This window comes from Miscanthus floridulus, chromosome 15, assembly GCF_019320115.1.
Source record: "Miscanthus floridulus cultivar M001 chromosome 15, ASM1932011v1, whole genome shotgun sequence".
Taxonomy (NCBI): domain Eukaryota; kingdom Viridiplantae; phylum Streptophyta; class Magnoliopsida; order Poales; family Poaceae; genus Miscanthus; species Miscanthus floridulus.
The window spans coordinates 71,003,093-71,024,920 of record NC_089594.1 but is presented as its reverse complement, the minus strand read 5'-3'; the positions used below and the strand labels follow the sequence as shown (position 1 = coordinate 71,024,920).

At 54.9% G+C, this 21,828-nt stretch overlaps 1 protein-coding gene across 1 annotated transcript; it reads right to left on the bottom strand.

Moving 5' to 3' along the window:
- Window positions 1–8,665: 8,665 nt before the first annotated feature.
- LOC136507621 (uncharacterized) lies at window positions 8,666–10,518 on the bottom strand. The gene is made up of 3 exons (XM_066502289.1): window positions 10,320–10,518; window positions 8,964–9,107; window positions 8,666–8,871 (listed from the first exon to the last, which is right to left on the bottom strand). Exons 1-3 carry the CDS (start codon window positions 10,516–10,518, stop codon window positions 8,666–8,668), a joined length of 549 nt encoding a protein of 182 aa, XP_066358386.1.
- Between the last annotated feature and the right edge of the window lie 11,310 nt (window positions 10,519–21,828).

The window sequence follows — 21,828 nt, the reverse complement described above, 5'->3', positions numbered from 1 at the left end:
ATAAGGGGAGGTCGGATCCTAGAGTGTGGGAGGCCAAAACAGAGATCACATTCTAGCCGAACAGATGCGATCCCTAATTGAACAGTGCCTTTGAGACAACACCGAGCTCTGCACTGAGAGAAGAGCCACCCCAAGAGGAGTACTGAGAGCTCCTCCACTCCTCCTTCTTCCCCTCTGATGGGGTAGAGACATCACCATCGACGAGCCTTGGATTAGCACCGAGCGATCCCCTTCCAAATCTCTTACACTCTTGTTGTAACCCCTCGATTTGGGTGCTCTCGAATACTAAGATCATTTATTGCAGGACGTAGGGCCCTAATAGCCCAAACCAGGATAAATACATGTGCCCGATCGGTGTTCTTGTGTTCTTAAGTCCACCCGAGCCATCGGAGACCCACACTCAGTGACACTCGATGAACAACATTGCATGCTGCAGTTATGACCTCACGATAGCTAGCGCGCCAGGTAGGGGAGCGTGTCAAGTGTGATTCTGGCTCTATGGTGGCCGGAGCCACCCACCTCGTTGTCGGAGCAAGCGACACTGCCCTAGACAGTGGCGTCCGCTTCCCTTGCCAGTTCTCCACCATAGCCGGTGCCTTTGCCCCTGGCGAGGTCCTCAACTTTGGGAGCCTAGCCTATGTCACTGACTGCTACGGTGAGCTCCACCCCCTCAAGGAGGCCACGCTAATGGACAATGAGTCCCTAGTGTCGTCTCCCTGCTAGGCCTCTTGGGAGCACATCTCGAGGTCCTCATCCAACAGATTTAGAATGGCTTGGGCCCAAACCCCACCATCTCGGAGCGCCACCAGATGTTCTACATGCTGGCCAATGTCCATTACCAGATCACCACCGGTGAGGTGCTCCCACTACCTGAGCGCTTCTGGTACTACCTCCTAGACCTACCGTTCAGCATCCAGAACATGGTGGCGTCTTTCTAGCTAGAGCTGGAGCATGTCGTCAGCCAGGAGGCGCCACAAGGCACCATCCTCTTCGGCATAGCAAGGACTGACGTCCCATCTTTGCGCACCATCCTTGAGATCCTCTTGGGGAACGGCCTAGAGTACGACTCCGATGATGTCCACTACTACTCTATGTCCCATGAGTGCTTCCACATCGACGACGACAACCACACCAACGAGGCCCCTGAGCTCATAGCGACGAACCAGAGTCCCCACAGCTGTGCGGAGTACCTCTGGGAGGAGGCAGCGTGACTGAAATCCTAGTAGGTGGACCTAGAGACCACCGAGGCTGAGTTCGAGCAGCAAAGAGAAGAACTTGTGTGGTAACAGGCAGTATAGCCCAACGACGGTGACTGCACGGGGGCTCCTAGTGCTCTGTGCTTCCCTCATGTAGCCTACAACATGGCAGCAGCCGCCTGCCGCCTTGAGGACATCCTAGACACACCAGACCCAAAGACCAATGAAAGGCTTCATGAGGCAAGACGGCTCCTTCACATCGCCCTTGAGCAGCATGCCGAGAGCTCGGCGTCATAGCACTGCGCTGCCACTTCTCGGCCATCCCAGTCGATGCCCACCGTTAACAGGGGCCACTCCGATGCATGTACCCCACCATCAGGAGGTGATAGTGATGGCACCTTCGGCAATAGCTCTGACTGCTCGAGGATCAGGGGCGCCAAGCCTTGGTAGGGGCGAAGGCATGACCTTTCCCGCCACCGTCCGCCCGTGCACAACCGGCTCAGCGACAACCGTGACATGCGCGATACCATCGTGGCCAAGCACCATGCTCAGGCTTAGTCGTACACCCCTGAGTAGCAGGAAGGGAGCCTTGCCTAGGACTGGTATGGCCCTATGGCCTTCAGGGCCTAGATCCGAGCAACTTCCTAACCCAAGCGCTTCCGGCCACCAACGCACATCGCCAAGTACGACGGCGAGACCAACCCCGACCATTGTCTTGAGGACTACCGCATCGCCATGATAGTAGGGGATCCAATGATGACTTCATCGTGCAATACCTGTCTCTGATCCTATCAAGCTGAATAAGAGCTTGGCTCGAGTAGCTGGAGCCCGGCAGCATCCACTACTGAGCGTCCTCCGCTCAACCTTCATTAGGCACTTCCAAGGTATGTACACTTGACCTGGAAACTCGTGGGACCTATGCAATTGTTGGCAGAGAGCCGATGATACCCTCAGGGAGTACATTTAGCGCTTCTCCAAGAAGCACAATGAGCTCCCCAACATCACCGACGCCGACGTGATCAATGCCTTCACATGCGGCATGACATGCGAGGCGCTTGTCCACGCGCTTAGATGCGAGGCCCCATGAATGATGCAGGAGCTCCTCTATGTCGCCACCAAGTATGCCATGGGCGAGGAGGCCATCCAGGCCAACTTCAACGGCAAGGCCAGGGCTACCACCTACCTTAGTGGTGGGGATGCGGTGGCGACCCTACTTTCGCCCAGCGCTGTCGTGAGAAGAGGGGGAGAGATAAGAAGCACCATGAGGAGGAGATGGTGGCCACGGCTGATCATGCCACCTAGCCTCAACCTCATGGGAAGGGCCCATGCCCCGAGCACTTTGAGAAGGCACTCGAGGCCCCCTGCCCATTCCATAAGGGGCAAGCCAAGCACGTCCTCAAGGACTGCGCAACCATGAGGGGCTACATCTGTGGCACCCTCAGCCAACAAGGCAAGTCCTAGAAGCCTGCCTAGATGGCCAATGCCATGGTGGGCGATGCCTAGGAGGAAGACACCGAGTTCCTTGAGGCCAAGTAGTGCCTTATGATCTTTGGGGGCTCCCAGGCGTACGAGTCCTGCCGCCAACACCGCATCACCGAGTAGTAGGTGAACGCCGTCAACACACTCACCACCCCAACATGGCTCCGATGGTCCTAGATGGCAATCACCTTCGACCAAGGTGATCACCCCAATCGCGTCCCCCATTTGGGACGCTACCCGCTCGTGGTCAGCCCAATCGTGGGCACCATGTGCCTATCTAGGGTGCTCATGGACAGAGATAGCATCCTCAACATCCTCTATGCCAGCACCCTTGATAGGATGAAGATCCCCAGGAGTAGGTTGCGCCCATGTAAGGCACCGTTCTACGGGATCATCCTAGGGAAGGAAGTTGTGCCCCTCGGGTGCATTTGGCTTAATGTCACCTTTAGGCAGCTGGACAACTTTTGGAAGGAGCCGCTCACCTTTGAAGTGGTGGACTTCCCCAGCATGTACCACGCGCTCCTTAAGCGTCCATGCTTTACCAAGTTCATGGCTATCCCCAACTACACCTACCTAAAGATAAAGATGCCCAGTCCGAACAGGGTCATCACCATCGAAGGCAGCTTCGAGCATGCCTACTACTATGACCAAGACTGCGTTGCCCAGGTGATCACATTGTCCACACCCTACGGCCCTGCTGGCTCTGACCATGGCGTAGGAGGAATGGCGGTAGAAGGAGAGGCCCTGGTAGTGATGCTCGATCGACCGAGCTCCAGCAGGGTGCCTGACGCTGCTAGCGGCTGAGACGGCATGGCTGGCCCCTCCATACAAATGCTCAGCCCCCCAGGCTCGAGGGCTACTATTGGGTACCATAAAAAGGGGTTCCCTAAGCAAAAACCAAAAAATCGCTTAGACCCTATCAAAATCAAAGCCAAGAGACAACTAGTGGCTAACCCCCACCTTGTCCGAGGCTACCGATTCTCCGCCTCGCTCGAGGCCTCGCACGTAAGGCCTCGGATGGGGAACCGATTCTCTATCTCGCTCGAGGCCTCACACGTGAGGCCTCAGATAGGGTATCGATTCTCTATCTCGCTCGAGACCCCAAGCGTAAGGCCTCGGACGGGGAACCGATTCTCTGTCTCGCTCGAGGCCCCGCACGTAAAGCCTCGGATGAGGTGCCGATTCTCCGGCTCGCTCGAGGCTAGCTCGGCAAAAACCCCGTTGCCTCCGCCTCGACCGATCTCCCTGACAGAACATCATGTCCAACTAACGCGACCAACCACTCCCACGACGTCAGCCGGACGACGGCTCGACACAGCGGAGTGGCCGATGAGATGGAAAGTCGCATCAACACCATGCCGTCCAGGACAGGACGGGGTAGGGGTTACCGGCCGCTGTGCTCGGTACTGTGCCCATGACTTACGCCCACACTGCACTGTGCTACCTACCCCCTGCTCTAAGGACAACACGGTATGGGGAGTCAAGTCCGAGTCACTGTAGCCTCAGAATCAGTGTACAGGACCAACTGCTCCCTCCGAGCCTCGGCAATCCTCTTCAGGGTCTCGGCAACCTTGGGATTCATGCCCACCGAGCCCCCCATAATGGCTCGGCCTCAGCACCAACTGAGCCTCAACTCTTTACGCTATCGACACACAGCGACCGACACATAGTCTACCATGCCCTGCGTTAAGCTGTCACTGGAGCTCCCACGTCGCACATGATCGGGTGTGACCAGCGCGTTGCTTCAGTGCATCAAGGACAAGACTGCTCCGTCGACCATGCCACCACAGTGGCAAGCTACAGGGCTCGGAAATGCCACCTCCGCTCATAGGACACCATGTAGCGAACATATGTATCACCCCTGTCCCCCTTCAACTATAAAAGGGAGAAACCAGGGCCATTTTGGGGGGAGAGGGACACAGACGAACACATAGACACAAACACGAGCTCACGGGTTCATGAGCTCACGCATAGACTCACATAGATTTAGACACACATGCTCCCCCGCTGCCTAAGAGTAATGTCTCAAGTAGCCCACGCCGTTCCATGTAGAGACCTAGGACTAGCTCCCTCTCTCACCCAGCTTGTAACCCCCTACTACAAGCACTTTGGCGCAAGGAATACAAGATCGATCTCTCAGACTGGACGTAGGGCACCAATTGCCTGAACCAGTATAAACCTTGTGTCTCTTTGCATCACCATCCAGGATTAGGGGCACGTAGTGCATTTTCACTAGTTGGTTGAGGGCCCGCCAGTCCAAAACACCGACAGTTGGCGCGCCAGGTAGGGGCTCTACTGCATGTCAGCTTCATCATCCGAACGAGTTCTAGATGGCAGACCCCGTACGACCACTACGTCTTGGCATGGTGATCTGGTTCATGAGCCTAGAGTTTGTCTCTAGGACGTGAGTACGATATGGCACTCCTTACACCCAGAGCCCCACCGATCGACGACGATACCACACACCAGTAGCCCAGGCGCAGGCGGTGCCCGAGCCGCCACTCTTGTCACGCCTGCCAGGCACGACGCGGGCGGGACCACCTTGACATCGCGCAAGCTCAGGGCAACGCACCGAGCTTCATCGGTACCCCATGCCCGGCTGTTGGTACAGGGTCCTTGGTTGGGGACCTGTCCAGCTTAAGCCTAGGTAAGGGAAAGACGCCGGTGGCATGCAGTGATGCCCCATCATCGAGCTCTGCCCTGCCACCTCCTGAGGAGTCGACTCCAGCAGAGCAAAGCCCGGTGATGGCACATCCCCGTACCCCTTTGGGTTGCGCAATGTCGCCACCGCCTATGCTTCCACCTACGCTTCCGCTCACGCGGAGCCCTTAGGATGCCACCAGGGCTTCGCCCTCTACGTCACGACCTCAACCCACACCCACATTGACTCCTCGAAGGAGGACGAGGCATGGGCCAGAGTGGACTTCTTCGGGCTTCATGACCCTGAAGCCATGCGCCGCTTCCTGGCCACGAGCGACTACTGCTTTGGCTACTCCAACTCCGACGATGAAGGCACTTACGATCCCACTCGTGAGTGCTTCTATGTCGAGTTTGGGATGCCGAGCATGGGTGATGAGCACGGAGGGGCAGGCAGTCGCTGCCCACCCTGCTAGGGGGCCAGCGACCCCGCACCTCCATGTATCGAGCCTCTAGCAGCACGGAACGAGAACCCTACCCACAAGGAACTTCGACATCTTGACCTAGAGTAGCTCCGTGAGCTCCAGGCCAAGGTCGAGCAGGATCGACTCCTTCTGCGGTAGCTCTGAGACACCCTCGAGCAAGAGCAACAGGGTCACGGTGATGGCGGACCAGCCCGGTGGAGGGCCCGCGACGTCGGCCACCGCATCAACAATGATGTAGGGGGCGAGCAACCCCCTATCTTCAATCGCGCTAGCCAAAACATTGTGGCAGTAGTGATGCTACTCCGGACTATGCCCAAGCCCTCTACCACAGAAGGGTGACTAGTCCATGGTGAGCTCCGAGACCTCCTCGAGACCACTGTGGTACAGCAGGCCAAAAGCTCCACCTCTAGATGGCGTGGAGACACCTCAAAACTACCCATGGCATCGCCTCGGTAGGGTAGAGGGGCCTTGGTCTATCTTGAGCCTGCTCGAGCACCAACGGCCAACAGGGTCCCCTCGGTGCACGACCGCCTTAGCAACCAATGCGAGGCACATGGCGACCACGATGTGGTCAGTAGGCGATGGCGCCATGACAACAAGGGACCCGCCCGAGGCTACCACCCAAACCGAAGCGGTCGCTACGACAGTTGGGAGGACTACAGTCCTTCTCCTGAGCCACCTGGCCCTCGAGTCTTTAGTAAGGCCATCCGCGGCGCTCACTTCCTAGCCCGGTTTCGGCAGCCAGCCAACCTCACAAGGTACAGCGGTGAGACCAACCCCAAACTATGGCTCACCAATTACTGCCTGGCTTATCAGCTAGGCATTGCGGATGATGACCTGCTCATCATTCGCAACCTCCTGTTGTTCCTGTCTGACTTGGCACGAGCCTGGCTCGAACACCTCCCTCCCTCATAGATCCATGACTGGCATGACTTGGTAAAGGTCTTCATTAGGAACTTCCAGGGCACATACGTGCACCCTAGGAACTCCTAGGACCTCAAGAGTTGTCGCCAGATGCCGGATGAGTCTCTTCGAGACTTCATCCAATGCTTCTCCAAGCAGTGCACCGAGTTGCCCAGTGTCGGCGACTCGGAAATTGTCCAGGCTTTCCTCTCCGGCACCACCTGCCGAGACCTAGTCTGAGAGCTAGGCCAGAACATGCCAACCTCGGTGGCCATGCTCCTCGACATCACCACCAACTTTGCCTCGGGTGAAGAAGCCATCGGGGCCATCTTCCCTGACAACAATGCCAAGGGGAAGCAGAGGGACGAGGCCCCTGGGGCCTTGGCTCCCCACCTCCCCAAGAAAAAGAAAAAGGGTCACCAAGGGAAGCAGGAGGTCCTCGAGGCTAGTCTAGTCACGGCCGATGATCGCAAGAATCCCTAAGGTCCCAGAGGCCCTGGGCGCTTTGACAATATGCTTAAGAAACCCTACCCTTACCACCAGGGCCCGGTGAAGCACACCCTCAAAGAGTGCACCATGCTCCGGCGTTACTACGCCAAGCTCGGGCTCCCTAAGGACAAGGCCAAGAGGAGGGATGCCAGCGATAGGGACAATGATAAGGACGACGGGTTCCCCGAGGTGTTCAATGCCTTCATGATCTTTGGCGGGCCTTTAGCATGCCTCACGGCACGCCAGCGAAAGAGGGAGCGCCGGGAGGTCTTCTCGGTTAAAGTGGCCACTCCCTGGTACCTCGATTGGTCTCGGGAGGCAATCACCTTTGATCAGGATGACCACCCCGATTACGTCCCAAACCCTAGGCAGTACCCACTCGTCGCCGATCCGATCATCGGTAACACCCGGCTCTCCAAGGTGTTGATGGACGGGGGCAGCGGTCTCAACATCCTCTATGCCAGCACCCTAGAACTCCTGGGGATCGACCAGTCACTGCTCTGAGGTGATGCCGCGCCCTTCCACGGCATCGTGTCAGGGAAGCGCATGCGACCCCTCAGGCGCATCGACTTGCCCGTCTATTTTGGCACTTCCTCCAACTACCACAAGGATGTCCTCACCTTCGAGGTGGTTGGGTTCAAGGGAACCTATCACGCCATCTTGGGGCGGCCATGCTATGCCAAGTTCATGGCGGTCCCCAACTACATCTACCTCAAGCTCAAGATGCCAGGCCCCAACAGCGTCATCATGGTCAAGTCCACGTACGAGCATGCATACGACTGCGACGTCAAATGCATTGAGTACGCCGAGGCTCTTGTGGAGGCCGAGACCCTCATCGTTAGCCTCAACCAACTTAGTAGCGGGCGCCTGATTCCAAGCATCATGCCGGGACTTTTGAGCCCACGGAGGCTGTCAAGCTCATCCTGGTCGACCCCACCTGCTCCGATGACCGGGCGCTGAGGATCAACGCCACCCTCAACATCAAATAGGAAGCCATGCTCATTGACTTTCTCCGCGTGAATGCCGATGTATTCGCATGGAGTCCCTCTGCAGAACCGAGCCTCCCTCGGGGGCTAGAAGGGGGGAACCCCCCTAAGTCCCAGGCACCATTTTTAATCGTTTTTCGAATAAATTTCTATGCCAAACACTCTAGCGTGCTCTAACAAATCGATTGTAAAAAACCTAAGGACTGAAAGTCTATCTCAGGGCCAAAAGGCTGGCCGAGCCGTGAGATGGCCTATGCCTCTAGGCTATGGCACTCCCTCACCACCTTTTCCTTGAGGGGTAGCTTAGGCTCTGAGGAAGTTTCTTGCAACTGATATGTTCAGAGACGAGACAGAGGGCAGAGGCCCGGAAATACAATAAGAAATGATTAAAAAGCGTAGATGCATAAGTACTTTAAAAAAGGCCTCGACGGCCACAAGCATCATGGTATGATAATAATCCTAATCTGTTTACATGGCCCTTTGGCTCAGATCAAGGCTCAGGATCACCAGCGTCGATGGATGGCGTGGGAGGGACCACCTCCTCTTCGAACAGCTTGGCCAGCGCCGTGCCGGGGCTCTCAGCCGCCTCCATCAGCTTCGTGACCTCCTCATTGGCCTCCTCATCATCCTCAGCCAAGACATAACCATCACTGATAGCCTCGAGGTCGACATCGGCGTAGTGCGAGGAGACAACAGCTAGGGTGCGCTTGACGCTCGTGTGCAATGCCCCCGGAGTCGCTCGCGCACTTGGCCACTCAACGCGGTCAAGCGGCTCCTAAGGGAGCTACCTGACTCGACCCCCTCAACCTCTAGGGCCTTGCAGACGGTACGGGTGGCGCTCTGCAGCGTGTTGTGCTCCCCGATCTTGGCCTCAAGCACCGCCTGCACTGCGACAGAGGCCTCAGCTGCCCGAGAGACCTCCTTCTCCAACCCTGCACCAAAACATGCAGGATGGGGCTTAGTGCAAAAGAAAATAAGCCAAACAGGGGCGAAGACCTACGGGACTCACCCTTGGCTTTCTCTTTCCAGCGCTGGACCTCGACCCGAGAGGCCTCGGCTTTCTCTTTCTAGCGTTGGACCTCGACCCAAGAGGCCTCGGCTGCCCTGGAAGCCTCCTTCTCCAACCCTGCATCACATCGGGGAGTTAGGTGTTGAATGCAAGAAAAACAAATAAAACAAGGGGAACAACACTCACCCTCGACCTTTCCCTTCTAGACTAAAGCCTCGGTCCGAGAGGCCTCGGCCACCTTGAGGGCCTCTGCTAGGGCGCCTTTCGTCAGCAGGTGCACGCCCTACTCTACCCCCAGCTGCCCAGCAATGGCCTTGGCAGAGGCCGTCGCTTCTTCAGCATGAGACCTAAAGGTGTCCCACTCACCGACCACCCGGGTTAGCTCCTCCTCTAGCTCCTTGATCTGTGCCACCAAAGGGGCGGCCTGCTCTAAGCCATGGCCGCCTTAGCCTTCATATCAGCAGCGTGAAGGCGGAGGTCCTCCACCTCCTCGCTCCGCGCTGACAGAAGCTCGTTGGCATTGGCGAGCAAGTCCTTCTGCTGCTGGAGCTGGTCCTAGATGTCTCTCTCCTACCGGAGGAACAATGACTTCTCGAGAGACTAAGTGTCGACCTCCTGGATAGGCAGAACAGACGTCAAGCGCTGCGAGAAAACTTGGGAAAAAGACGACACCGCACGAGAAAAGAAGACGTGAACCTGGGCAACGCCGGGCAAATCGTCGGCCATGACGGATAGTGCTGTCCGTAGCGATCGCTTTGCCAGATGGTGGTATTGCTCGAAAGAGCTCCAGTGCCCCCCTTGGCCGTGTCCTCGAGGGCGAACAGAGGCTCCCCCTCAGGGTTATCCCGGCTCCGCCACAAGACACACGGGTGATCCCACCCATGGGGCTCGGGTTGTACCCACACGAGGGCCGAGCTTCGCTCGCCAGAGGTCAGAGCTGGCTGCTCCACGGTGCTGGTCACCTCAGCATCTGCCACCTCCTTCCCCCAGGAAGTATCATCAGAGGAGATCGAATGGACCTCCACTTCCCGGGCGCTCTCCTACGACAGCGGTAGGTCTTGGACCAGGGGCGGTACTGAAGCTTGCCCCGCCCCCATATCCGCATCCTGGCCCACCAACTCCACCATGCCCAAACTGGCCTCTGCCACCTCAACCTCGGTAGCCCGGGGAGCCCCGGCGCCCGCCGCTTCGGCCTCCGAAGCCCTAAGGGCCTCGGCCTCTGTCGCCTTGGCATCGGCCTCGGTGGCCTCGGCAACTAAGGGCACCCCGGCTTCTTTGGACTCATGGGCCTCGGCCTCACGGGGCGTAGGCTCCTCCTCCTCCGTTTGCTCCATGGCCGCCTCGGTAGCCTCTCCTTGGGCGACTGGCTCCTTCGGGTCGGTCCTCGCCGACGCTGCGCCACGCTGTATGGCGACCTATGCCTCCACCACCCATTGGGCGGAGGAGCCAGTGCTCACCTTGAGCGCCTTACGTGGCGCTAGGGCGGGCACTTCTGCCTGACGCTTTTGGCTGAAGGCAAAGCACTAACAAGGTCAGCATACGACCAAGGAACGAATGGGAGATGATGCCAACTTCGTCGAAAAAACACTCACCTCGAACAGGGACACAGCCACTTCGGCACCGCGTCCCTCCTCTGCAATGGCGGTGGCGGCGGCGGTGGCATGACCTCCGTGTCCGCTGGTGTCGGCCAGCCTTCGCCGGACACCGACGCCCCCTCGACCCTCTACAGAGGTGGTTGCGCCGCCCCCACCATCGCCTGCTCCACCTCCGCCGTCGAGCCCACCAGGCTAATGACGCGCTTCCCTAATGCCCATGCCTCAGGCACATCGGCCTCGGCCCCGGGGCGGGCGATCGCCAGCCCTGAGGCATCCTCTCCTCCTCCTCCTAGATACGCTGGGCTGCTCATCGATGCCCCGGGCGCCGTCCCCCTGATGTCAGGGAGATGGTCCAGGGTACCCTACCCCACCTCGCTCTCATCACCATCGCTCGAGGAAGCCAACAATGACGGTGACAGAGATGACTCCACCGGGAGACCATCGTGCCTCTGCTGCCGGTGACGCTTCTCTAGCTCTTTACGCTCAAGGTTCTTCCTCTTGCGCCTTGCCTCCTCGGCGTCCTTCCGCTTCTTTTGTGCCTTGGCATGCGCCCTGTTCACCACCCGCCGCTCTGCGTCCTTAGGAACGGGTGGCGGGGAGGCTCGCATGTCCCTCATCCCCTACAGGAATGGTAAACACAAATAAGGGAACAGTAAAATGCGAGGAGCAAGGAGGCCTCGGGGGCCACAACGGCACGTGACTTACCAGAGAGAGGTACCCCCATGATGGGCGCATCATGAACGGGGTCAAGCCACTGCTCCTCAGCCGCCCCTCCACCGTCTCCCTCACCCGATGTAGAATCTCCTCATCGGAGAGGGCGACAGCGGATGTCTGGACTCCATCGATCGGCTTGTCTGGTGTCATGTCGAATAGGCGCCGCCACCAAGCCATCAGCGGCAGCACCCTCTGGCGGTGGAAAGCCACCACGACCATAGCTATCATAAGGCCGTGGCTGTGTAGCCTCTCCAGCACCTCCAGGAGCAGCCGCAGCTTGGGCTGATCGACCATCGGGACGCCGTACCTCCACTTCTCCGACGGGCTCTCCATGACCCGCCCGGTGTAGGGGGGGAAGTCCGCCATCGTCGTTGCGGAGGTAGAACTAACTGTTGTACCAACGATGGTTGGATGACATGAGCTGGGCCGAGATGTAGAGGGGCTGCCGGTCTTGGCGCACTTGGAGAGTGCAGCCGCCGGCCCTCACTGCCTTCTGCGTGCCTGTCGTGCCTATTGGCTTGGTGGTGAGCCCCGCCCAGAAGAGGTGAAGCCACAGCTCCTAGTGGGGGGCAATGCCCAGGTACCCCTCGCAGACGGCGACGAAGATGGCTGCCTGTGCGATGGAGTTGGGATTGAAGTTGTGGAGCTCCACGCTGTAGTAGTGTGGGAGCGCCCGCATGAACCGATCCGCCAGCAGGCCAAGACTACGCTCGTGGAAGGCCACGAAGCTCACGATGTAGCCATCGTGCGGCCTCGGCTTTGGCTCGCCCCCCGGAGCAATCCACTCTGGTCTGGTGGGGTCGGTAATGGGGCGGAGGAGGCCATCGTCGACGAGCGACTATAGCATCTCTGCCGACATGTCGGACAGACCCCAAGGATCCACCTAAAGGACAACAACGCCACTGGCCATGGGTGCGGTGGAGAATGCGGCTACGGCGGTAAGGCTTGCTCTCTCCCTGTCCCCCCTTCTCCCTTCTTCTCCTTGGCGCTCTCTGTTCCTAGCAACGGCTCGAGGGCAGCAAAGGCAGATGCAGGCAAGGTAAGGAGGAAAGGGGCGAGGCCCAATACATATTTATGCGAGAAGGGGGCGAAATGGACGGGTGTCAAAATTAGGGAAGTTTCCCTCAGATCTGGCATAGTTAATCCGGATCCGATTAAACCGCCCACGCACCCACCTTTTCCTTATGAATTGCGCACACATAGTAACGTCCCATCCGCTGGCATCACGTCGCATCCAACCGCAGCAACGGTAGGCGCCGTTTTATCTCCCCGAGAAACCACCTCAAAAGGCACACCTGCCATTGTCAGCTGATGGGAGGGGAATATCCCCCACCTGATTCCTTTCAGACGAAGGAACTGAGCATCGAGCCCGTTACGGTCCAGGGGTTCGAAGGCTGGGCCCCCGAAGGTCTCGACAGCCGCCCCAGGACAACAGAGTCAGGGATGACTATGGGAGAGCCTGTACATGGCCGAGGCCTAAGCAAGCGATCGCTTGGGATGCCCTAAGTCGTGTCCGAGACTGGCAGGGAGGTCTCTGAATGGGATCCCACCGTAGGGAGGCGCCGAGCCCCCAGGGCCAATCGAACGGCCCTGGGACCCACTAGAGAAGCCCTCTAGTACTTTTGGAGTACGTCTATGGACCACCAGCCGACCCTTATCGAACAGGGCACGGGCCTCCACTCAGACTTACCCGATAATAGCTCACCGGAGGTGTCACCGCTCATGCCCACCGAGGGTAGCCTGGCATACTCCACCCCTCCTTCCGAATGAAAAGGATGCGCAAGGGTCGTACAAAAAAGACAGGGAAACTCCTGATCGCCCTCTCACTCTGTGCGGAGGCTCGAGGGCTCTTCCTGCAACCAAGCCGAGACCCAGCAACCCAAACCCGCACTCGAGGGCTCGGCAAAACAACCTCTCCTTCCGAACGAAAAGGATGCGCGAGGGTCGCACAAAAAGATAGGGAAACTCCTGATCGCCCTCTCGCTCCATGCAGAGACTCGGGGGCTCTCCCTGCAACCAAGTCGAGACCCAATGACCCAGGCTCGCACTTGAGGGCTCGGCAAACAATCCCTCCTTCCGAACAAAAAGGATGCGCGAGGGTCGCACAAAAAGATAGGGAAACTCCTGATCGCCCTCTCGCTCCGTGTGGAGGCTCGAGGGCTCTCCCTACAACCAAGCCGAGACCCAGCGACCTAGGCTCGCACTCGAGGGCTCGGCAAACAACCCCTCCTTCCAAACAAAAAGGATGCGCAAGGGTCGCACAAAAAGATAGGGAAACTCCTGATCACCCTCTCGCTCCGTGCGGAGGCTCAGGGGCTCTTCCTGCAACCAAGCCGAGACCCAGCGACCCAAACTCGCACTCGAGGGCTCGGCAAACAACCCCTCCTTCCAAAATGAAAAGGATGCGCGAGGGTCGCACAAAAAAGACAGGGAAACTCCTGATCACCCTCTTGCTCTGTGTAGAGGCTCGGGGCTCTTCCTGCAACCAGGTCGAATACCAGCAACCCGAGCTCGCACTCAGAGGCTCGGCAAAATGCAATAAAGGGCATCGAGCCCGTTACGGTCTAGGGGTTCGAAGGCTGGGCCCCCGAGGGTTTCGACAGCCGCCCTAGGACAACAGAGTCAGGGATGACTATGGGCGAGCCTGTACATGGCCGAGGCCCGAGCAAGCGATCACTCGGGATGCCCTAAGTCATGTCTGAGACCAGCAGGGAGGTCCCTGAATGGGATCCCACCGCAGGGAGACACCGAGCCCCCAGGGCCCATCGAACGGTCATGGGACCCACTAGAAAAGCCCTTTGGTACTTTTGCAGTGCGTCTCTGGACCACCAGCCGACCCCTATCGAATGGGGCACGGGCCTCCACTCGGACTTACCCGATAACAGCTCACCGGAGGGTGTCACTGCTCGCGCCCACCGAGGGTAGCCTAGCATACTCCACCCCTCCTTCCGAACAAAAAGGATGCGCGAGGGCCGCACAAAAAAGATAGGGAAACTCCTGATCGCCCTCTTGCTCCGCGCAGAGGCTCGAGGGCTCTTCCTGCAACCAAGCCAAGACCCAGCGACCCGAACTCGCACTCATGGGCTCAGCAAACGCAATACAACCCCTCGCAAACACGTGAAAAGCCCCTGAAGGAATAAATCCACTCCTCTAGGGCCTCGGGGGCTACACCCAGCGGGTGCGCTCACGCGCACCCACCGAGGCCTCGAGTACGAAACACCATCCCGTCAAGAGCTACCGCGAGTCAAGTCTCATCAAAACCTTAGGGAGAGCGCTCACACTCTTCCCAAGGCTCGGGGGCTATTGTCGGGTACCATAAAAAGGAGTCCCCTAAGCGAAAACCGAAAAAATCACTTAGACCCTGTCAAAATCAAAGCCAAGAGACAACTACTGCCTAACCCCCATCTTGTCCGAGGCTACCGATTCTCCGCCTCGCTCGAGGCCTCGCACGTAAGGCCTCGGATGGGGAACCCATTCAATGTCTAGCTCGAGGCCTCGTACATGAGGCCTCGGACGGGGTATCGATTCTCCGTCTCGCTCGAGACCCCACGCGTAAGGCCTCGGACGGGGAACCGATTCTCCGTCTCGCTCGAGGCCCCGCACGTAAAGCCTCGGACGAGGTGCCGATTCTCCGCCTCGCTCGAGGCCGGCTCGGCAAAAACCCCATCGCCTCCGCCTCGACCAATCTCCCTGACAGAACGTCATGTCCAACTAACGCGACCAACCACTCCCGCGACGTTAGCCGGACGACGGCTCGACACAGTGGAGTGGCCAACGAGATGGAAAGTCACATCAACACCATGCCGTCTAGGACAGGACGGGGCAGGGGTTACCGGCCGCTGTGCTCGGTACTGTGCCCACGACTGACGCTCGCACTGCACTGTGCTACCTAACCCCTGCTCCAAGGACAACGCGGCGTGGGGAGTCAAGTCCGGGTCACTGTAGCCTCGGAATCAGTGTACAGGACCAACTGCTCCCTCCGAGCCTTGGCAATTCACTTTAGGGTCTCGGCAGCCTCAGGATTCGCGCCCACCGAGCCCCCCATGATGGCTCGGCCTCGGCACCAACTGAGCCTCGGCTCTTTACACTGTCGACACACAGCGACCGGCACGTCGTCTGCCATGCCCTGCGTCAAGCTGTCACTGGAGCTCCCACGTCGTACAAGATCGGGCATGACCGGCGCGTTGCTTCAGTGCATCAAGGACAAGACCGCTCCGTCGACCATGCCACCACAGTGGCAAGCTATAGGGCTCGAAAACACCACCTCCGCTCATAGGATGCCGCGTAACGAACACATGTATCACCTCTGTCCCCCCTTCAACTATAAAAGGGAGAAACCGGGGCCATTTCGGGGGGAGAGGGACACAGACGAACACATAGACGCATACACGAGCTCACGGGTTCACGAACTCACGCATAGACTCACGTAGATTCAGACACACACGCTCCCCCGCTGCCTGAGAGTAACGTCTCAAGCAGCCCACGCCGTTCCACGCAGAGACCTGGGACTAGCTCCCTCTCTCGCCCAGTTTGTAACCCCCTACTACAAGCACTTCGGTGCAAGGAATACAAGATCGATCTCTCAGACTGGACGTATGGCACCTATTGCCTGAACCAGTATAAACCTTGTGTCTCTTTGCATCACCATCCAGGATTAGGGGCACGCAGTGCATTTTTACTAGTTGGTTGAGGGCCCGCCGGTCCAAAACACCGACAGCATGATTATAGCACAAAGATGTTTAACCAAAGTTTCCAATTTTGCAACTATGCTGCTATGAAACTATTATCAGAAAAATTAAGACGTAGCACAGTGAGAAAATTTGATGAATAAATATGGCCATATTTGCTTTTGGCTGGGAAGTCTGGGATTATAATTTTTTCTAGATTTGATTTGACCAGGACCGAGAAAAACAACGCAGGCTTCTAGTTCTCTTTCTTTTGTCACTGAATCTTGAAGTGCGTATTATCCCCAAAGGTTATGAAATGGCCTACTGGCTACTCGTTACAACAAAAGTTTAAAATTTCTTAAATTTGGTCAAGCTCTAAATCGATATTACTTTAGTTGGGTTTGAATTGTCAAGAATGCATTGTTGTGAAATTAGCATGAAAAAAGTGTGAGACTTGCGACGAGTGACTGTGTGGTGGCTGCTCAGGCAAAACAACTTTTTTCTATTTTTTGGTGCAGTTTAATATTTTTGTGATTTTCTGAAAACCATTTTTAGGGGTGGTTCACTATTGCAAATGATTTTGGGTGGTTGACAATGTAAAATTGCCCCTGGAAATCCATTTCTGTCACCGACAATACCTCATTTTTGTGACCGCTTTTGAAAACTGCCCTTGAAAATTGATTTTGACCATCCACAAAAACAGTTTCGTGTGACATTGAAGTTTGGGCTAGTTTTACAGTACCCATTTTTATTTTTCTCAAGGATCCAGTTGGTTCATAGGAAAGTTTCATGTATAATTACGTCACAAAGATGTTGAGCCAAAGTTTCCATTTTTGTAATTGTGCTAATATGAAAGTAGACTTATCAGACAAATTTAGTTGTAGCACAATGAGAAAAATTTGATGAATACATATGGTTGCCTTTGCTTTTGGCTGGTTGGTTTCTGGGTTGATAAGTTCGGCTGGTGCTGATTTGTTATGAGAGAAAAATACTGTTGACTGGTTGATAAGCTCTGGCTTAAAACAAACGAGCGAACATGTTGTCTGTAGCTTGGAGAACGGTAAAAGGCCCTGCTGTCGCTATATAAAAAGCCGGCAATCGAGAGCCGCCACAGCCCCCAGCCCCTCCTCCTGCATCCCAGTGGGTGACCGGGTACCCGAGAGCATACCGTGCCCCCGGCCGGCCAGGTTTTGCAAAAGTGGGACTTGAAACATCGGTCGTTTGTAGATTTGACACTGGATCCATACTTATAGACACAGATGGACCCACTTATCATCCACTCGAGTATCATCATAATCAAGAAGTTAATCTTTCGAGTATCATTTTTGCAATTTTTTCACCAGGTTGATGAACCATGCATCGAGTTGCTGACCTGTACTGTACATGCCGGGTACCCAGGACTGAAAATTTGTGTTTTTTTTAAAGCGATAATTTCTGTACGTAGAGGAAGTGGAAGCGGAAAGGGAACGAAAGACCTTGCTCAGCTAGGAGGCCGGGTACCCGGCTCTGGATCTCCGAGAGCTAAGCTGATCAAGTGACCATAGAATACAACAAGTGTTGTTGCCTTGCCCAAATAAAATATAGTACTGGAAACGCAACCACCCCGGCGGCGTGGCACGGGTACCCGGGACTGATAATTTCGTGTGAAATTCATGATAGTTTCTGAAGTTGTTTATAAGTGTTATATAGGTCTTCGGAGTTTCAAAATGTATTTTTGGTCCTTGAAGTTAGTTCTGGTCTCATTTAGATCCAAAACACCAAATGGGACACACATGTCAGCGGCAAGGCTCAATGTTAGAAAAAAAACGTATTTTTTCGTATGACCTCGGATGGAGATGATTTTTATATAAAAATTATAGCCATCGATGATACCTATAATTTTTTAGTTTTGAGTTTTTTTTTCATTTGAGATTAGTAAGATGCTTAAAAATATTATAAAGTTCCAGCGACATATTAATTTTTTCCTTGTACGTACATGAGGCGCCGGGCTGATGAACCATGCATGCATCGAGTTGCTGACCTGTACTTTCAATGCCGGGTACCCGGGGCTGATCTCTAATTTCTGTACTTGAGGAAGTGGAAGTGGAAATACAATGAACCACCTTGCTGCTGACCTGTACATGCCGGATACCCGGCTACCGGCCAGGGAGGCCGGGTACCCGGCTTTGGATGTCCAAGAGGTAGCTAACCACAGAATACATGTGTTGCCTTGGTCGTCCAAATAAAATATACAGTAGAAACACAACGCAAAAGGAAGTACGCGGTCGCACGGGTACCCGGGACTGATAATTTCTGTACTTCACCACCTTATTCGTGCCCTATTTTTTAAGCCGATGTGATTTCAGCCTTGTACGGTGTTGAAGAAGCTGTTAACTTGGGTACTGGCAATATTGTTGCGCAGACTAATATGCTTTACTACTAGTGAAGCAAGCAATTCAGTCCTTGTCAGAGCATGATCGCTTTCGTGCTGCTGTGTTCGTCTATATGTGAATTGAAGTAGAAGAGTAGAATACATTGACGGTCCTTAAACTCGATGACGGTGTCATCTAAGTGTCAAACTTTCATTTTTTTGATTCCTAAGTCCCTAATCTTGTACCAGGCTTCAACATAGGTCCAAACAGGTTTCAACTCGCTCGGTACACCGATGTGGCATGATGACTCGTGCCGACGTGGATTGACATATTCGGTCCAATACCTAAACTCCACTACACCAATGTGGGTTTCAACTACACATTAAGTGTTGGCAATTGTCTAACTTTTTAACGTCAAATTATATGCCGGCAATAGCGAAAATTTCTAGACTGCATAAGTGTCGTCGTTGCCTAAGGGGAACCACCGTGCAAGTGTCGGCGAAGGAGTACCCATGGGTGTAGGATGGCCGGTAAAAATTCATCTCGCGCCAAAGCTGGACCGAAATATTGAGACCCGCACGCGGCCGCGCTGAAAATGTTGCTCCCCGCACAGGGACAGAAAACTCCTTCCCACCGACACGGCCTGCACAAAAAAGAAAGAAAGAAAATCCCCACGCCCGTTGCCCCCAATCTTCCGCCGCCCCCATGTCCTCCAACCCCGCGCCGCTGCCCCTACCGTCCGCAGCCCTCACCGTCTGCCGCTGGGGATGGTGGCCTGCGGCAACCCCCGCGTGGATCTCGCCTGTGCAGCAGCCTGCGCCAGATCTGGGAGCGCCTCCCTCTCCCTCGCCGCCTCGCGTGGCTGAGTCCGCCGGACGCCGTAGCCAATGATGCGCCACCATGTCGTCGCCGCCGGAGTTGCTTGCGCGGCTGCTGGCGCCAGATCTGGCCACGCCTCCCTCGACCTGGATGAGAAGGCCCTTCGTCGTGTTCCTAGCTGCTGCTGTACATACGTCTGGCGGCCTGCTCCGTCGGTGGCGAGGCAGTGTGACAGGCACCAGTGACGGAGTGACTCGTCCACCCATGAGGATGACACAATTGTTGTCTCAGTCTCATGCACCAGGCAGCCATAGCGAACGCGGAACCAAGAAGAGGGTCGTCCACGCCAAGCAATGGTGAGGCTATCCACAACAACGACAACAACAACAACAACAAAGCCTTTATGTCCTAAACAAGTTGAGGTATGCTAGAGTTGAAACCCAGCAGAAGCAATCAAGGTTCAGGTATGCGAATAGCTGTTTTCCAAGCACTCCTATCTAAGGCTAAGTCTTTGGGTATATTCCATCCTTTCAAGTCTCCTTTTATTGCCTCTACCCAAGTTAACTTCGGTCTTCCTCTGCCTCTCTTCATGTTACTATCCTAGCTTAGGATTCCACTACGCACCGGTGCCTCTGGAGGTCTTCGTTGGACATGTTCAAACCATCTCAACCGATGTTGGACAAACTTTTCTTCAATTGGTGCTACCCCTAATTTATCACGTATATCATCGTTCCGAACTCAATCCCTTCTTGTATGACCGCAAATTAAACGCAACGTAAGCATTTCCGCGACACTTATCTGTTGAACATGTCGTCTTTTCGTACGCCAACATTCTGCACCATACAACACAGCAGGTCTAATCGCCGTCCTATAAAACTTGCCTTTTAGCTTCTGTGATACTCTTTTGTCACATAGGACACCAGATGCTTGGCGCCACTTCATCCACCCTGCTTTGATTCTATGGCTAGCATCTTCGTCAATATCCCCGTCTCTCTGTAGCATTGATCCTAAATATCAAAAGGTATCCTTCCTAGGCACTACTTGACCTTCCAAACTAATACCTTTCTCCTCCCGAGTAGTAGTGCCGAAGTCACATCTCATATACTCAGTTTTAGTTCTACTAAGTCTAAAACCTTTGGACTCCAAAGTCTCCCACCATAACTCTAGTTTCTGACTCACTCCTGTTCGGCTTTCATCAACTAGCACTACATCGTCCATGAAAAGCATACACCAAGGGATGTCCCCTTGTATGTCCCTTGTGACCTCATCCATCACTAAGGCAAACAGATAGGGCTCAAAGCTGCCCCTTGATGTAGTCCTATCCTAATCAGGAAGTAACATGTGTCTCCATCACTTGTTCGAACACTAGTCACAACATGTTGTACATGTCCTTAATGAGCCCGACGTACTTCGTTGGGACTTTATGTTTGTCCAAAGCCCACCACATAACATTCCTTGGTATTTTATCATAAGCCTTCTCCAAGTCAATAAAACCATGTGTAGGTCCTTCTTCTTCTCCCTATACCGCTCCATAACTTGTCTTATTAAGAAAATGGCTTCCATGGTTGACCTTTTGGGCATGAAACCAAATTTGTTCATAGAGACCCGTGTTATTGCTCTCAAGCAATGCTCGATAACTCTCTCCCATAGCTTCATAGTATGGCTCATCAACTTAATTCTCCGGTGATTAGTACAACTTTGAATATCCCCTTTATTCTTGTAGATCGGTATCAATATCCTTCTCCTCCACTCATCAGGCATCTTGTTCAATAAAAATATATGGTTTAACAGCTTGGTTAGCCATACTATAGCTATGTCCCCGAGGCATCTCCACACCTCGATTGGGATACCATCCGATCCCATCGCCTTACCTCCTTTCATCCTTTTCAACGCCTCTCTGACCTCAGATTCTTGGATTCTCTGCACAAAGCGCCTATTGGTGTCATCAAAAGAGTCATCCAACTAAAAGGTTGTGTCCATATTCTCACCATTGAACAATTTATCAAAATACTCTTGCCATTGATGTCGGATCTCATCCTCCTTCACCAAGAGATGCTCCATTTCATCCTTAATACACTTAACTAGGTTGAAGTCCCTTGTCTTTCTCTCATGAACCCTAGCCATCCTATAAATATCCTTCTCTCCTTCCTTCATACTCAAATGTTGGTAAAGATCCTCGTATGCTCTACCCTTTGCCACACTTATAGCTCGCTTTGTAGTCTTCTTTGCCACCTTGTACTTCTCTATGTTGTCCAGACTCCTGTCATGGTACAAGCGTCTATAGCATTCTTTCTTCTCCTTAATAGCCCTTTGGACTTCCTTGTTCCACCACCAAGTATCTTTAGCCTCGCCTCCACTTCCTTTGGTTACTCCACACACCTCTGAGGCCACCTTCCGAATGTTGGTTGCCATCTTCTCCCACATGTTGTTTATGTCCACTTCTTCCTTCCAAGAGCCCTCTTTGATAATTCTTTCCCTGAATACCGCTGACGTCTCCC

What these genes read in the sequence shown, in the direction of transcription:
- LOC136507621 (XM_066502289.1), bottom strand. Translation starts at nt 10,518, where the DNA reads ATGGAGCAAACGGAGGAGGAGGAGCCTACGCCCCGTGAGGCCGAGGCC. An exon ending in GGTTGAGGTGGCAGAGGCCA is followed by an intron (nt 9,108 to 10,319) that starts GTTTGGGCATGG and finishes GTTTTGGTGCAG; the next exon opens with GGTTGGAGAAGGAGGTCTCT. An exon ending in GGTTGAGGGGGTCGAGTCAG is followed by an intron (nt 8,872 to 8,963) that starts GTAGCTCCCTTA and finishes AGCGCACCCTAG; the next exon opens with CTGTTGTCTCCTCGCACTAC.